This window comes from Aptenodytes patagonicus, chromosome 1 (assembly GCF_965638725.1).
Source record: "Aptenodytes patagonicus chromosome 1, bAptPat1.pri.cur, whole genome shotgun sequence".
Classification (NCBI taxonomy): domain Eukaryota; kingdom Metazoa; phylum Chordata; class Aves; order Sphenisciformes; family Spheniscidae; genus Aptenodytes; species Aptenodytes patagonicus.
Genome location: NC_134949.1, coordinates 150,976,346 through 150,993,993, shown reverse-complemented (window position 1 = coordinate 150,993,993; position 17,648 = coordinate 150,976,346). Strand labels below are relative to the sequence as shown.

At 40.5% G+C, this 17,648-nt stretch overlaps 1 protein-coding gene and 1 non-coding gene across 3 annotated transcripts in view; both read right to left on the bottom strand.

The window, feature by feature from the left end:
- The window catches only part of SLC9A7 (solute carrier family 9 member A7), a 78,132-nt gene that overhangs the window by 3,734 nt on the left and 56,750 nt on the right, over window positions 1-17,648 (bottom strand). Inside the window, exons 13-16 of one of the 2 annotated variants that reach the window (XM_076358726.1) lie at window positions 15,663-15,722; window positions 10,829-10,892; window positions 8,175-8,257; window positions 4,675-4,780 (exon numbers count right to left, since the gene is read on the bottom strand). In XM_076358726.1, the coding sequence (XP_076214841.1) occupies window positions 4,675-4,780; window positions 8,175-8,257; window positions 10,829-10,892; window positions 15,663-15,722 (313 nt within the window). The remainder of the gene's footprint in view (window positions 1-4,674; window positions 4,781-8,174; window positions 8,258-10,828; window positions 10,893-15,662; window positions 15,723-17,648) is intronic. The other variant, XM_076358736.1, reaches the window with a different exon arrangement.
- On the bottom strand, window positions 761-948 carry LOC143156005 (U2 spliceosomal RNA). The gene has a single exon (XR_012994557.1). It is a non-coding gene; the product is annotated as a U2 spliceosomal RNA (small nuclear RNA).

Sequence of the window (17,648 nt, the reverse complement as noted above, 5' to 3'; positions counted from 1 at the left end):
AGGGCACTTGAGATTGAAAATGTTGATTAACCTGTCCATGATGAAAGATGCAGTGCCTGGCTAAATAAAACTCCCTGGGAAAGCTTCCTGTCATTATTTCAGAATGATAATCAGCCAAAATAAAGCAGCAGAAGCCTCTAGATGATACAGAATATGTAACTAATGAGGACTGGAAAAGGTGTCAGGAGTTTACCAAAACCAACGAAAGAAGTGGTGCAGTTCAGTGTCGGGTGCAAGACAAGCCCTACTTAGAATGAATGCTAATTTCTCAGAACCTTCGTGGCATCCAAGTTTATCGTTACTTATTAGAGACAGGGTTACTGTGATAGAGAGCACTGTTCTCAAAGAGCAAATACAGTTTAGGACACTTGCTTTCTTTGATTGCAAAGAAAACACTGAACTACTGTCACTATCTTAAAAAGAAAAAGCGCTGAACCCTTTAATCTCTGCCACAGTTGGCAGAAACAGCCTTTACAAGCTTTCCATTGCAAAAGAGTGAAAGTCTGAGGGACAAGACCAAGATGATTAAAAAAAGGTACACAAAATAATCGGCTGCTTATGAAAATCTGATATCCCTATATATTCTGTTTTTGAAGAGGCGGCATTCAAATAAAGATGAAAAGCAGAAAAACGAGTAAGAAGCAGGCAGTTTGTGACGGTTGACTGGTTACGTTTTAAGAAGTCGAAGAAGCTGAGAAGCTCTATCACAAGTTGCCTTTCATGGTGTTTGCCCCTGGAGAGGCACCAAGGAGGGGAAGGCAGGGTTAACAGCACACCAGGAGGTATTGCGATACCAGGGCCACGTGCGAAGCGGCTGCAGCAAGCTCCCAAAGCATCTCCTGTCTCCGCAATGCTATTTAACAGCGAATCCTTGCAGCCACCTATCAGATAAGAAACTGGTAAGAACACACACTACACTTGAGCTTCCCCAAAAGGTTGAAAAGCTCTTGGAAGCACGACACCGAAAGGAGAGGGCCACAGCCCTTATACTCTATGGCAAGTCCTAACTCAGTCTTTGCTGGTTTGTCCCAGGCTATAGTTACGCGTACGTAAACATGATCAGTTCCAGAGAAAACATTGAGCTTTCTTGCAACACAGTGAGCAAACATTGCCTTGTACAAGCCAAGTTCCACTTACTTATTTCACTTCTGAATAGCACTGCAAGCAGCAGGCAATTTAATTCCTATATTTCCCCAGAGAACATCCATGAACAATCCTATATAGTATACGGATTTGCTATGTTTGCAAGCAAAGAGGATGGGTGAATAAACCTACTATGCTTCATGCAGCATGAACAATTCTTTCTTGAAAGACAGGAAATGTATCCAAGTAGATCCCTAGAGACTTGAAATTCTTCCAAGAATAACCCTAAACTGGCCTCTGCAATACCCTACAGTTCTGTAGGAATAGCCTCAATTCACCCAAAAAACGTAGGTCTGAACTTCACTGCTTAAACTGACAAACTAGAATGGCTAAGTACCTAAACCCAGAACCCTACAAAAGACTGAATTTTGCTTTGATGTGCTGACCATAACCCTGAGGGACCTCACAGCATTCTGTTCCATTTGTGGTAAAATCTGCTCATGCTCCTAAGAATGCGTGCTGGAGACGTTAAAACAGCTAAATCTTATTTAGAGTTCCTGCTTACAAAGCCAGTCTTTATTGCCTTCTAAAGCAGTGCAAAAAGAAGCACATGCAAAATACGCCGCACATACAAAGCGCTGGTGGATATCACGTATGCTGCTGGTGCTGAATACAACGCAGGCATCACGGATGACAAAACTTGCATCAGAAGTGGCTCCAAAGCAAAAGCATCAAGTAGCATGCATGCAAAATATATTACAACTTAAATCTGATGCTCCATTTAGAGTGTCTCTATTTCTCAGCTGGGTTCAAATTCACAAAGGAAACTAAACAATTTTTGCTATGAAGCTAGAAGCACTAGGAAAGGGGAGGGGGGAGGCATAGCTGAACAGTTTTCTTATTAATTTTGAGAGTTACCTCCTCCAAGACTTATATATAGACTGCAAATGAAGTTTCTTTACTGGGTTTGCATATTTAGAAAAATAATTCAATTCCCTCTACTTTCATACCAAGTTGTCACACTGTGTATGGTACAAGAACTAAACTTTCAAAAAAAAAAGAAAATGGGTGGGAGCACATGTAGGACAGAAAACACACCCCTGAACAAACAAGCAAACAAAAAAACAACTCCCCAGAAGTGCTTCATCAGGAAGAGCAGGTGGTAACACAGGTGCTTCTTCCAAATGGGGTAAATGGTTGATGAAACAGAATTACTAAAACTTTCAAAGGACATGTCAAAAGGGAAGAAAAAAAAGTGACCGACATCAGTTTGGGATAAATTGCAAAGCCCTGCCAAATGGTTGTGCACTGAAAATAACACCAGGAGAGAAAAATAGGAGTGAATTTTTGAAAATTATAATTTTATATACTAACTACAGCAGCCTTTCATGCTTTTAAGTTCTGACTTGGATTCTGTTTGGGTGGGAAACACTTAATGGTGAGCCTAATGGCGCAGTCTTAAAGCAGTGGGAGAACATCAGCAAGGAATAGTAACGACAGCTCTGGAAAAAAATCCACTGTACCTCACCCCTGCATGCTGACTCAGAACCTTACATGTACACCATGCAAATTCAAGCTTAGATGACACAATCTCATACTTTGGAATAGGTTGTAGGTGGACTATGTAATAACATTGTTTGACTTTCAGACTTTAAAACCCGCCATTGGCATCTAATTAAAAAAGATGTACTGCCACTCATGGAAGTGAAAATTAATTCTAAATAAAGTTGTAATAAAGCCACAGGGAAAAAACCCAACAAAAGCTGAAAACAATACACAAATATACAGTCAATACAGCCACATACTTGTACGCTTTCTTCTCTATGTAGATGTCATAACTGCTCAGACATGCACCTGAATGAGATCTAGGATTTACTACTACTTTTTGAAACATATTTTCCAGCTACATTACATCCTGTTGAGTATTTACAGACTTTTTTGTGTGTTTAATTCAAAGTCTATAGTCTTTAATTCTCTCAGATGTACCATTCCATTTTCCTGGAAATACCTCACAAAAGCACAGCTATTCCAAGCAGTTTCTGTCCCCGCAAAGACACAGCTCTCTCTCAGTAGCTTCACCTGCACTTAATAGGAAGGCAAAAGATTGCACAGCTTTTTAGCCAGTAATAAAACGGTACAGTCACAGTGCTGTAGCAAAGCCAGCCATGCAAAGAAACGAAAAGCAGTAATAAAGCAACTGCAGAGTTTGGAAATCTTGAAAAGAAACTAGAAATAAAATCTCAAAATTATATTCTTTCCTAAGACTAATGCAGCAATGCACCAAAATAGGAACAAGAAGAGAGAATACAATGTGAAAGTTCCACATTATACACCTTGACAAAGTATGCAGCCTTATAAGCATTTTTAATGAAGAAGTTAACATCCCAAGAGGGAGGGAGGGAGTGTGTGTGTGTGTGTGTGTGTCACAGAACCAATCCAATTAAAGAATAAGTTTCCACATGTGGTAGTAGCTAAGAATGAGGAGTAAAGAGAAAAAAGAGAGCCCAACTGTTAGAGAAAATGAAAGCCGAAGCTTGCATGTTCATTCTGGTTAGATCCTCAGTTACCGGACAACAAATCTTATAAGATCATACATAGATAGACACATGGGCAACACACAAGTAGGCTAATTGGTCTGATGGATGCCTTCCAGCCTAGATCTGTTTTAAGATCTCCAGTGGCATTGCAAAGATGGGAACAAGGCCAATTTCTTGCATTACTAATAGCTCCAAATAGGCAGCAGACCTTTCAAATTTCTTTAAATTTTACTTTCAGGTAAAAGTAAAATGCTAGTGATATCAGAAAGAAACGCAGGGAAGTATTTCAAAGTTGCAAGTGGAATTCATAACTCTCTAGGAAAAGATTAATAGAAATCTGGTCCAAGACTACTCAAGCATAGCAGAGATGTCACCATTCCAGAGAACCTGCAAATTTGAGTGATCCCACATAGTACTATGGTTTTATTTACAAGCAGCTCATAAAAAGTTGTAGATTTCAGAAGCACTGTACAGATAGGAATGACACGTATCAGGATCCTGCAAGAGTAATAGGAGAATGAAGCATTAATTATTGCAAGACATGGCTGTAAAGACAGTATAGTGACCTGCTAGACTGAGTTAAGTAAGTGATTAATGGTCTCTGAAATGTGATCTCAAATTTCACAGTGGAAACAATGAAGGGAAGCTCTACCAGATTTCTTTCCAGCATGGGTAAATGTGTCAGTGTCTTCTCTGAAGGAGACCTCAACACAACCTTAGCAGTAACAGAAAAAGAATCTTGTCCAAAAGTGTTGATAAGGGACTGAATATTTTGAAGTGATTCACTGAACTGGTTTATTGACTCGGCCTGTAATTTTCCAATATCCTTAAATGTTATTTTTTTTAATGTAGTATTTCAACAATAAGATCATCTCTGATTTCTACTAACAGAAGCTGTTGCCTCAGGGGAGATACCTTAAATCTTTTCTGCCTGGGACAAACCAGCACTTTCTTGCAGTACGCATATCATACCAACCTTTTGCCTAAAAAGAAAAAACCTGCTTTGCTGAAGTTAAATAAATAAAACACAAAAATATTGAGTCATTCTACTTACATCATAAACCTGGGGACTTGTCAGACAGCGGGCTATCAGGCCACACCAGCTGGGTAGAGTTGTGGTTAACGGAGGGCCACTGTGAGTGAGAATTGGCTTTAAATAACTTAAGTAGTTAAGGAAAACACATCAGTGCTCGAAAACCACTATTGAAAATAAAAAAACAATTGTACATAAACATGGTTCTGCCTTTGATCTATATGCTGCTCAATAACTGTATATAAAACATCCATTGGAAAAAATCTGCATTTGTAAACAAATAAATGAAAAACATCTCCCCCAAACATTTTTCCCTTGATCCTTTTAAGGTCAGTTTCTTTACCCACACATTTACTGCAAGGGGAACTAGCTACCTCTTTTCTTAAAGTTTCAAGCAGTTGCAGTGTTTCCAGGTTTTGGGCCCTCTGGAGTCAAAAGGAGCAAGCAGAGGTACAAGTGCTTTAATGTTAATAGGTCCAAGGGTGTTTCTGCTCTGCAGATGGGAGCATGGTGTTGAGATTGCAAGCTAGAGATAACAAGGTGACACACTTATGTGGCTCAACACAGAGAAATAAAGAAATACTGCCCATCCAACGCCCTCCAAGCAATGCAGCCACCTGAACCGGTCCACTGCTAGTGGTCACTGAGCCACAGAGATGCAACCAGAGATCTTACTCTGGCAAGGCTCAAAGACATCTCTGCAGTGCACGTATACGTACCACACAGAGCCTCAGAAAGGCGAACGAAAAACTGTATGGCAAGAACCACGTAACACAGCATGGAAGGAAAGCATCTGCCCAGGCAATGCTAGCTAGATTACATTGAGCGGGCACGGGGGTGGGAAAGGAAGGTGTCTTTACACCTCTGCTCATAGGTCTGCCCCCAGGTAAATCCGTATTTGTTCACGCTAGTACTTCAGACTGATGATATGCCTGAGGAAATGCTCAAGAGTCAAAAAAGGTGTCCCTGCTACAGAGCAGCATGCTGATCTTCACTGGCAAGAACAGAGCTCAGGAGGAAAGCGCTAAGACTTCCAAACACTGTCTGAAATCAGGACCAGAAGGTTTTTTTCGGGGGTTTTTTTTTTGTTTGTTTGGTTTTTTAAGTCAGTCTGATTATTTTAAATGTAAATATATATTGCTGTTTTTCAAGTTACTTTCTTAGGCCTCTAAGCACAGAGAGAATCAAGTCCGCTTGTGAAATAGATCAGTTTCCCTGATGCTCACAACAAATCAGGTTCTTGGGGGAAAGAGGGGGTTAAAAAAAGGGGCTGTTTTAGCAGAGATGTATCCCTCCCCTTTAGCAGAGCCTGTTTACTTGAGCACATAACAGCTCGATTATGCCACTGCAGAGTTATATTTCCTCCTTCCCTCCCCCAGTAACAGTGTGGCTACACCCAGTCCTGGAAAGAAATAAACTCTTCCCCCTTACACTAGCCTACCAGCCCCTACATTGCCCTGTAGCAGACAGGCACACAGTGACTCAGTCATAATAAAACAACCCCAGTAAAAGACATCTGATACTTCATCAAAGTTGCAGTTTTCTTCGTATTTAACAATTGTGGGTGAACCCAGGGAACAGCCCATGACATTAAATGAACTCTGCGTTCCATAGGAATGAAGTTCCCAGTTATCCATCCACACAGAGCTCTGCAGGCAATGGCCAGTGTTGGAGCACACTGCCAAGTGCATCTCACTCGCATCTTTTTCAAGTTAAGTTCCCTTGCAAAGAGTGAATTTTGAGACAATCTGCCTTTCTACCCACAAACCAAGCGAATGCATCAGCAAAAAAATATTTTGACATTTAGCCATGGGTATAGAGGTGGCAATTCTAAAGATCATCCCTTCCATGCAATTTAAGCCCACCCAGCCGATGTTTACCTGAATGCCTCCTTGCATCAGAAGGAGCAGAATTTTACCTCTAAGATACAGTAAGGCAGTTCTGCCTCCGGATATCAGTTTCCTTGGCACAAACTTCACAGAAACCTTCCCTAAAGATTGCTAGTCACCATTGAAAAAGCAAGCACACTACCAGCATCCTTTAAGTTTCTGCAAAACAGCTAATTAAGCTGTAATTTTCACCTAGCACTCCCCCCGCCCTTGCTGCAGCTGCTGGGGACTGCACTTGTGATAGCGTCAGTCGAGGGGAAGTCAGCATTGCCAACCACTCCTCTTTTCATTGGGCACATCCCTTTTGTAAAGGCAGGGGAAGAGGATAGCTCTGCTTCCTTCTTAGAAGGACAAAAAAGCAGCAGTCAGCCACAGCCAGATCCTTCCGTGGTCTTACTGCAGAAGTCTTTTTTTCAATACACTTTGACACCAGCCACTAAAACTCAAAGGGTTAACTTGAAATTACTAACATTTATGAATATTTAAACTAGCACATACACTCCCTTCTGGGCTTTGACCCAATACTACTGCATCTGAACGCATCAGTTGCAAACAGATCTTACCCTGAACAGGCAAGTGCTATTAGGATCTGAACACTTTCAACACTATACCTGGGTTTCCCTGGGTGGGAAATCTTGATGCACAAGGCATGGAAGGAAATTACTGTGCTCTAGCCAGGCCAGCAATCTCTCATCAACCAATGGCCAAGACTCCAGCAAAAAGACTCACTTCTCAGATGCAAGCTGCAACAAGATTAAGGCCGTCACAGGTATTTACGTATATTTAACTGCCCCAGAAATTACTAGGAATCAAGAACTGAAACGTCTTTGAATTTCTGGGTATAAGTGACTTGCCATGGCCACAAGGTTATCTTTGCCATTTTCCACTAAGTCAGTGTAAGCTGTTAAGGAGGGGCACCTGTATGATATACTGAATAAGAATATGCTAAGTAGATTAAAAAAAAAAAAAAAAAAAAGACACAAGCATGAAAGACAGGACAGCTACACAAAAATTGCTCAGAAGCTTAAACAAGGCTATCTAAATAGTATAATAGCAGCTTCAGAAAGGTTGTACAGTGCTATATACACACAAGGACACTCTCTGCTTTAACACCCATAGGAAGTTCTGGATATACTGAAGGGAATAAGCTGGATCACATGTAGATTTTTAGTTCCAGAACTTCCCATATCAGCGATGGGTTTCCAAAGAGGACTTCATCACAAAAGCAGATGGCTCTTCAGAGCAATGAGTGGGGGCTTAGACATGTACAATGAACTGGAAAACTAGTTTGTGCTATAGGCATCAGTGAAGATGAGAACAGGTTAATGGAACAAATCAGAGGATCTGAAATAGTTAATTGGCTGTCTTACTGTTTAGGAAGGAACTTCAGCTCCTAGAACTGACTTGTTTCTGTCCTCCAGCAAGTATAACATACCATGCATTAAGGAAAGGAAAGGTCTGTCTTCTGAGTCGGCAAGTTCAAGCTTCAGTTCTGTGCCTTGAACCTGTCAAATATTTGATCTTTCTCCTGTTTGACTCTCTCAAGTGCTTAAGGCTACATATGGGTACATGGAAAGGAAAAAAAGTGAACATTTCATGCCTTGAAGCTAAGTTGTGTTTTCAAAAGGATACTTATGGTCAAAGCTGTACCATAGTCTGAAGAGCCAAGCACTTTCCTGCTTTGTCCTGTTCCTTCTTTCAGAATCTGGGCCATCCTAAAAATAAGATAAAAACATATTCAATTTCAGGCAGAAAAAACCCAAATCATACATTCCAATCATTCATTTTACAGTGTCCTGTGCAAAAAAGCCAAATTACTTCAATATTGTACTTGGACTGCAGAAGAAAGCTATTTAGAGACATGCTTATACTGAGAAGGTTACTTTCCCTAGAAAGACCAGAAATTACTGCAGAGAAGAAGTAGGCCCTCTTCATTACCCTCAAGTTACCTTAATGAGCCCTCTACCACCAAGTTTCCTTGAGTCTAAAAGCTTATCGCACGGTTAATGCAGTAATGGATACAGAAATAAGTCCAAAACTGACAAATAAGCCTCATTGATGTCCCATCCTCACCCTTCTCCCCAAATAAATGAACTGGAATAATCCAGACTGATCCCTATTCATTGTTGGGTTGGCTTCCTTAACGCTAGGTCTATTTGATGTTCTTTCTTTAAGCCTACTGCTTCCTTGGAAGAATAAGGGAATTTACCATACCTGACAAACTCTCGCAAACCTGATGAAAAATATCACACTTAAAAGAAAATGCTTAACAGGGAGTCCGTATAAAATCACAATTGAGGAAGGTCATGCAAATTTCATAAGTGCTAGATCAAGCTCAGATATATCTAACACTGCTAATACTGTTAAATATAATCCCTTTACTAGCTGTACTGCAAGTCATCACACCAGCTGGTCTGCAGCTGCATTTGTTTTTACTTTTGTTACTGTTTTGGGTTGGGTTGGTTTTTTGGGTTTTTTTTTTTTTGGCTGGAGGCCAAAGTTAAACACAGGAAAACAGTTGAAGTGAGAACACTTTGTATGAATCATCTTCCAAACTACTAGAAAAGAACAAGACGGGATTGCCCTGTGTACTTCTGATCCGCAAAAAATCCATGATCCACCAAGAGTTAAAGCTTAGTACATTGTCACTCCCAAATGATATATTTTCTTTAACTGTGACATGCTGCTAATCCTGGCTTGGTGAAAGAGGAATCCAAAGGGAACTGACTAATGGAGTCCATTAGGAATGCAATGCACAGCTAAAGATGGAAACAAACGGGTAAGTGCTCTATGTTTACATGGGAAAAAAGCAAACAAGTTATTTCCACCCAGACACTGAATGAGAACAGAATACCCATGCTCTTTTCATGTTAAAGCAATTCCTCAAATACTGACAAGCTCAGTCTGAACTGGCCAAAGCCATCTTACCACCATACCACTTCCTAACCTTGGTTTTATGCAATAACTGCGGCCTCATTGTAGACGGTGTTTTAAGGGCTGGCCTTCTAGTTGCTTCCAGATAGCTACAAAAGCAAGTTCACCATTTTTGGTACTCAAACGCACCATCTCAGAATCTATTTTGTGTGCTGGACACAGGCTTCTACAAAGAACACAGAGAAGCCTAATGCAGTTTCTGCAATGGAAGAGGTGCTTCCTGAGCAAGTAACTCTTATCTGTACAACCTGTGACAAAAAAAAAAAAAGACAAGGCAGGAGAAACCACTCCTAAGAAAGCTGATCCCAAATATAGCAAGTATCCCATGCATATATCTGTGACCAGCGTGAACACCAGCATCATACAACCTGAGGTTTACGAAGCAGAGTTCACACACTTGCACCCTATGCATCCTCTGGGTCCAAAGTCATCCATCTTTCCTGCCATTCAACTTCCTCTAGCAGGTTCCTACGTAAGCAACCAGTTGTGCTACTGAACAATTAGTGTCAAGCATTACTCTGGGAGAGTGTAAACTAAGGTCTGGACAGAGGAAGCTCCCAGTTAAGCCTCAGGAACTGTTGGGTGGTTTGTTTTTTTCCAGACCTTTCACTCCTCCTGTGAATTCACTCAGTTTATAGATGAGGAAAATTGAAATTTCTACTATGAACATTTTTTCGATAGTAGTCTTTGCCAATAGCATATTGCAGGGAAAAAAAGTCTATTCTTGGGTTGTTACTGATGCATAGAAAGCTGCACTAAAGATTCACAGCAACAGTTTGCTGACTATAAATGACAATTTTCCAGTGCTCCTTTTGCCTCATACAGGTGGTAGGTAGTACAGGCAAGATCCAGCTGGCTTGTAGTATGGTATACAGGAGCTGAGATCAGATTAGCGAACTTAATCTTTGATTCTAAGCAAGTCCAAGGACCAAAATTTGGTATCAATTATTGAACAGAAGCCAAGAGGATTATCTCTGGGTCAGTCTTGGGGAGGACTGTTTATGCTGTAGCATGTTAAAAGCAAGCATGTTGGGTGGGTGAGGGAAGAGGAAAGCACATTGTTAAATAGACTGTATTAGTAGATTTGGGAAGGTTTTTGATGCCTTTTTATATATAGATAGATATATGTATATATATATATGTATACACAAAAATTTGAATGCTGCAGCATTACACTCAACACCACAGAATATAATATTCAAGTAATGCCCACTGAAAAACAAAGTAAAACGCGTTACTGAGTTGCCAGCTAGGAGAGAAAGGTTTTATCCATGCACATAGCTTCTGCAGTTCTTTATCGTCTTAGTTATAAAATAAGATCAGCCTAATAGAGAAGTTATGCAATTACTTACTCCTTGTAAGACTTGAAAGCTGTCATTAGTAGGTGGAGGATCCTGATCTGGGTCAACCCCAACCCTACAGAAACATTAAGAAAACAAAGCAAGTGGTGTTACTGAGGGTTGCAAATGCTGTAAGTTTGGCAGAACGCATTTTAAAAGCACTCCAAGCACCTAGCAAAGCTGCATTCAGAGAGGTTATAATAGTTTGAGGAAGAGCTGTCCATTATTCCCCTGCAGTTACATAGCTATAAACAAGATACTTTTTCACTCAAGCAGCAACTACCTGTAGATAACAGCTTTAACTCCATCTCAGCATCAACTTTAACTACTTACCTTTGTTGCCAATTCTTTTAGGATACTGGCAAACACTATTTTTGTCTTAAAAGGTGAACTGTGGGTGGCATCCTCTTCAGTGGAGAACATCCCTCACATCCAGCAGCAAGAAACCAGAGACTAAGGATAAGCCCAGCCTAAATATTTGACACAGCAAATAACTTAGCTGCCAGATAGGCCTGAGAATGGCTCAAATATACGATTAAAAAAAGCACACACACACACCAAATTTTAATGCACTGTATGAAGCAACAAAAATACTTTATAAAGACTCATTAATTTGCTGCAAGTTTCATTCACCTAACACAACACAGCCACAGTGGATTAACAAGAGGTGTGTCTAGTCCAGCCTCCCACCTGAGTGAGGGAGGGTCTGTATAACGAGATGGTAGATGATTACAGGATAATATGTTAATAAGAAACTGTCTACTCGCTTTTGCACAGTTAGCAAGCATCTTGTTACTGAACCGTCCTTTCACACAGTGCTCCTATCCAAGATGGGTATTTAATCCTTGTAATTATGTTCACGTTCTTCTGGTCTGTTTTGGGGGCAGCTATTTGTTAAGATTAGACTTGTCTCGTTTTAAATCCTATTCATGCCTTAATCTCTGTGCTCTCTTGTAGAACCTAGACCTTCAACCGCAAATGTCAGGTAAGATTGTCAGGTAAGACTGTCAGTCCCAAACATGTTGTGTTTCAGTCCTACCATGTTGCATAATAAGTGTAGGAAAACGCACGCAGTAACAAAAACGTTGTCTGAAATGGCTAACTTCTTCCTTTCCCCTCTCTTGGAAGGGACTGAGCTCGTTTAGTGCAATTTCTTTGTTACCTAGACTTTGTGTCAGCTATTTCTAGCCACGGTGTTTATACAACATCCCTGAGGATCACCAGAAACCAACAGAACCTTGCTGGTAAGACCATATCATTTGTGTGTCCCAGGGACATGTACTTGCATAAGGCAAGTAGTGATCCAGACATGATTTACCTTCAGGCACAGAAGATAGCATGGATTAAACTAAAAGGGAACACTTTCAAATAACTTCCAGGGCAGCACTTTCTAATAGAACAATAGAAGAAGAAAAGTAGGCATTGAACTAAAGTTTTAAGTCATCCTTGTGGACTCACGGCCAATCCAAGACCTCACATGACAATGTAGCTCAGGGAAAATCCAGAAGGCCACTTTAAGACAGCCTGCAGCAGCCTCATATAGAGCTAGTGCCGACCCAGTCCTCTGCTTGGATTTCTTCCCGAGTCTCTTTTCTTTCCTCATCACTGCCTTTTTCCACATACAGTCATCTTAACCCTTAGGCACATTTGGCCTGGGAATTCATTGGCACTGACCAGCCTCCAGACTAAAAAGCTTCACTAGTTTAAGGGAATACTGGGCAGACAGTTGGGTACTGGATTGTAACATATGCTAAAATAAAATGCCACACACAAGAGCTCTGAAAGGTTACAAGGGCTTAGATGTTACTGCTTAGACTATCACTAAGCAGTGAAGACCTAAGAAGGGTTTTCTGCACACGAACGAGTTACCTAATGAAGCCTCACGCAGAAGGCTGACAAGCAACATCAGGAAACCCACTCAGTATGGCAATACATATATATATACATATATATATATATATATATATATATATATATATATATATATATATATATATATATATATATATATATATATATATATATATATAGATTGCACATTCCTTTATAAAGACACATAAGAATAAAAGAAAAAGATTTGTGGCTTTCCAAACTCCAGCTGCACATTGGGGAGGTTCAACACACGATGCACAGCAACCACGCTTATGTTAGCCGTGCAGCTGGCAATATGAACAGGGAGTTCAAGAAGCTCATTCCAGAAGATGAACATAGCTTGCATTCCCTAAATAGTTTTAGCTCATTGGGCTACCCCTTCACTTCACAGTACATAAGAAAACCAAACAATTCAGAATGTCTCAGCTTTTACTTGACTTACAAGGTTGTGCATTTGTTTTGGGAATTTTAACTGCCCTTAGGCAGGGGAAGGGGGCTTAGTGGAGGACCAAAGCAGGATGGCCATACTCTTCAGTGAAAAGTCATAGCACATCACGTAGTAATTCCCACGACTACTTTTTGTACCTTTCAACCAGCATACTGTGTCTCTTATCCTCTTCTCTAGCATGAATTGTATAGGAAGCTTTGTTTTTTTGTAACAAGTCTGCCTGTTTAAGTTTCAAGGTATATACACCCTGCCCTCATGACAAGCATCACATTTTTGCAGGCCCTGCCCCCAAATTTCTGAGAAAGCCTCATCTTTATCACCTGAAACAAAACAATACCAAAAACCAGTCAAGTCTCTCCCAACCTCCTTTACAGTGAAGAGAAGTGCAGAAAACATTTAGTTACTTTATCCTTACTTAACTACTTCCATAATTAAAAGTACAAGTAAAGCTGATGCATGTATGTCTTCAACATAATTTTTTCCTGGTGGTTAAAAGAAAAAAAAAAATCTCACATCCTTAAGTACATTTAAAAAAGCTTCCCGTAATTTGAAAGTTCTGTAAAGGCCAGTATCAGTTCTCATTTATTTAACCGTTTTTTAAATTAAGAAAAATTGTTACCGGATTGATTTACGCAGATCCCCTCTCAGAGATCAGGGGCACAGACGGCGTAGCCTTGCTAATGACTGTGGTGTTTTGCTCAAACCCCCTAGCAGAAAGGCAGGCAGGCAAGCAAGCTCTGGTTGAAAAAAGTGCTTTGCTGAAAAGGCACAGACTGCGTGATGAGGACTGGGGGGCACGTCGGCTGCGGGACAGCCAAGGCCAGGGCAGTGCAGATGCCAGCAGGCATCTTTGTTTTCCCCTCCACTCTTTCTGAAAGCCCACTGCAGCAGTTGTGTGTGGATTCCCTGAGGGTGTACAGTAGCAATTCAAGTAACTCACTCTGAAAAAACAGATGTCAGATGAAGATAACGAGCAGTCTTTCAGCTGTAACAATGCATATATATCCCAAAACTGGTGAAAAATCCCTCTATTTCCCCCATTGGCATCAATTCAGTATTTGATAGATACCTTAATACTTCAGTACAGACATTTACTAGTACATAAAGTTCAGCCATCTTTATTTCTGCCTTGGGAAGTTTATACTGGAATCTGCAGACAAAAGTATGCTACAGTAAAAATCCAATTTAAGTACAGTTCTTCACTCCTCCCTAATTAAAATATCTTTTTGTTTTTAAGGCATAAAAGGCTTTTCACACTAAGAACCCTGTAATAGCAAAGGGACTACCATTGAGCTCCTAACACCCAATATCAAAGCACCGCGTTTCTGCTCTTAACTGACTCCTGACCTTCTTGGTCCTTATTCTACAGCTAGAACTCCAGCATCACATGTAGGAGAGTAGTTACTCAGATTTGATCCCTCAAACACTAAGCCTATGTATAACTCAGTAATTTAAGCAGTGTGGCAGAAAATGGTTGACACACAAAACGTGGAACACAAAGTGGAAACTAAGTGTATGGAAAGGAATGGTAAAAAACAGATAGAACTACTTCAAAGTTCTCCACTATGTCATTTTAAAATGGGCGGAACCATTTCTTCCGATACTTCAAAAATCTTTCCAAGGCCCTGCAACACAGATGACAAGTTACCAAAATACCAGGCTTAATTACACATGCTAGAATGTAATAAAATGTGGCAACAGCCAAGACTGACCGTAATAGATAATACATATTAATAGAGAATAGTTCTCAAATTCTCTGTACAAGCTAACATACTGTATCTCTGGCAAATTTAGTAGTTGGCTGGGAACCTTGAAGTGTGACAGGATACATGAAAAACTTACCATTGCCCCACCCCAAAAAGTTTTCTTTATATAAATATTCTGTATATATTTATACACAAACACATACACGTGCATACAAATACACACTCTCCTATAGCTGCCAGTTACAGATTTTTTTTTTTCCCTTCTTTCTCTATCCATGTATCGGTTCTAGAAACCATCAACTGGAGAAGACTAAGATTGGTTTATCTCCACTCTTATTAGCATCTTCCTATAAAGCAATGTGATAACCCTTAGTTTTTAAAATACATCCCCAAAGAGGCTGGGCTAAATCACCGTGAAGTCCCTTCCAACCTGAGCAGTTGTATGAAATAACCCCAAGGAATACTTAAGAATACCTGTGTCATTAAGGATCGTAGGATTGCATCCATGATCTATCAGCTTTCAAGTCTTCCCAGGCCAGAGACACTAATTTTGCTTCATTAATTACCCATACACAAGAGTTAAAGGATGTGGTATTTTGTGTTTTTTGGGTTTTTTTAAGCTAAAGACACGATGTGTGATCCACACTCTCCCAGCTCAGGAGAACAGACTCAGAATTGAGGAACATCTACGGCACTCTGCAGAAAAGGAGAAGCAGCAGCAGCATGCCATAGTATAGAAAAAGAGCACACACTTAGTGTTATCAAGATGAAGAAAGCCAAGCACCAGGTTAATTTGGTATAAAGGAAAGCACAGTGTCACCTGAAATACAGCCAGCGGCTTTCACTCATCTCTTCCACCGACGGAACACGGTCACCAACTCTGGTACAGTACAAGAATGCAACGTGAGTAACAAAATGCTCATGAGATGGTAGCTTTACAGAGCTCCCTAGCAAAACAAAATAAACCAACAGAACCCCCTAACCAATCAAAAAAGACAAAGTATATAACAATAAGAATGGCAGAACAATGACAAAATGACAAAAATGAAATAAAAATTAACAACAGCAGCACTTTATGATTGAGATGTCCAGTAATATTCTTCATTCCTTCAGATTCAGGCTGGCAAAACACCTGTATTCATGACAGGCTACCTCCCCCAGAAAATTAAATTCAACAGCTCTCAAGAGAGCTGCTACACAGAGACAGAGCCAATCTAAGACAATTTCTACCACTTCGGACCTGCACGTGGTCTAAAAGAGAAAAAGTCATTAGAGAAAGTCATGACAGAGGCCATCACTACTGCCTAGTTCCAGAGCAGTCCAATACAACTGGCAATACATACTAAATCACTCAGCTGGTTTAACTAACAATCTTTAACATGATAAATCTCCAGTCATAGCAGAGTGTGCTTTTACTCCTTGCTTTGCCTTTTTCAACTGTATTTAAAAAATGAAAAACACAAGTGAAAGCATGTTTGGTTTCTGGTACTTTCCGTGTAAATTCCTTAGCAGCCTGTGGGTTTTTTCCCCCTGTTTTTCCATGAAGGCATGCTACACGAATTATATATTGCTTATGTGAAATAAAAGCCCAGATGATCAGAAACCCACAGAGGCCTCACTTTACAAAGAGCAGGTGTACACATCCTGATTGCAGGCTCACATCTTGACAAACCAAATATTTAAGGCCATAGCTTGCACTATGAAGAGCATGCTCTCATCTAATCATACTGTACTCATCTAATCCTTGAAGGCTGAGGCAAATACCAGACTTTGGATAGATTTGTTTTGGATTTGTGGTTCAATAGCTCTTCTCCCATACCGACATACACTCCAAGTCAGAGCACTCTGTTCCGAAAGGCCAACACTGAGACGGCTCTGCATATGCAGCAAAAACTAAAATTAAAAACTGCTCATTAACTTCCCATCTATGACTTCTTTCTCTTTGCTGTATCTTTGCCAAGTTAGTATACTGAAGTTTTCCCAGATGTCTATAATGAGTGCAGCATATTTGGAAAATTTTAGCTATTTTGGAAGAGTTCAACTGTTTCTCAGAAGATGGCTGAGGAAGAAGATAATTCCAACCACCATGTTTTTAAAAAAACCCAACAAAACCACACAACAAAAAACCCAATCACTAAAAAAACCCCGGAATTAGGAAAAGTTGTTTCAGGTTGGTTTTAGGGTGCCTTTGGGTATTCCTTTACTTGACCTAACCAAGATAATGACTCCTGAAACTGCCTGCTGAGGCTTGCCAGAGCTTGGCAGTTAAACCCGTATCACCCATATGCTCTCACCTCAACCCAGCCCCTACAGGGTAGGGGCCTTCCCCACACTTTTTCTCTCTGGTGTGAATTGCTGTGTTTCAGAGCACAAGAACAGAGATAAGGAAGCATCTCCCATGCTTACTTCCAGACATCCGAAAGAGGAGGCAATCTCTTTCCTACCAAGGGAAAAACTCAGAGGGGTAAGACTAGAGGTTCGGAGGCTGCACTGCACCTCCATTAAGAAAGATTCAAGATTGATGATGAGAAAGTAGATATTGGGCAAGAAGGAGGAAGATGGGAGAAACTAGGTAGGGAAAGACAACTGGAGAAAACAGTGCAGAAAAAGATACGGTGAAAGGAAAAAGCCCACAACAGAGGGCAAGGGACAGCACCTGTGTCTGTGCATCTGCCCTTCACGGGCAGCAGAGGGCAGCTAGAAGGCAGTGAAGCGAAGTGAAGGATCCGAGTTGTAGAATAATGGAAACAGGCTGCAAAACAAAAGGATGTAACCTCCTAGCAGACATCCCCCACTCCAGCCTGGA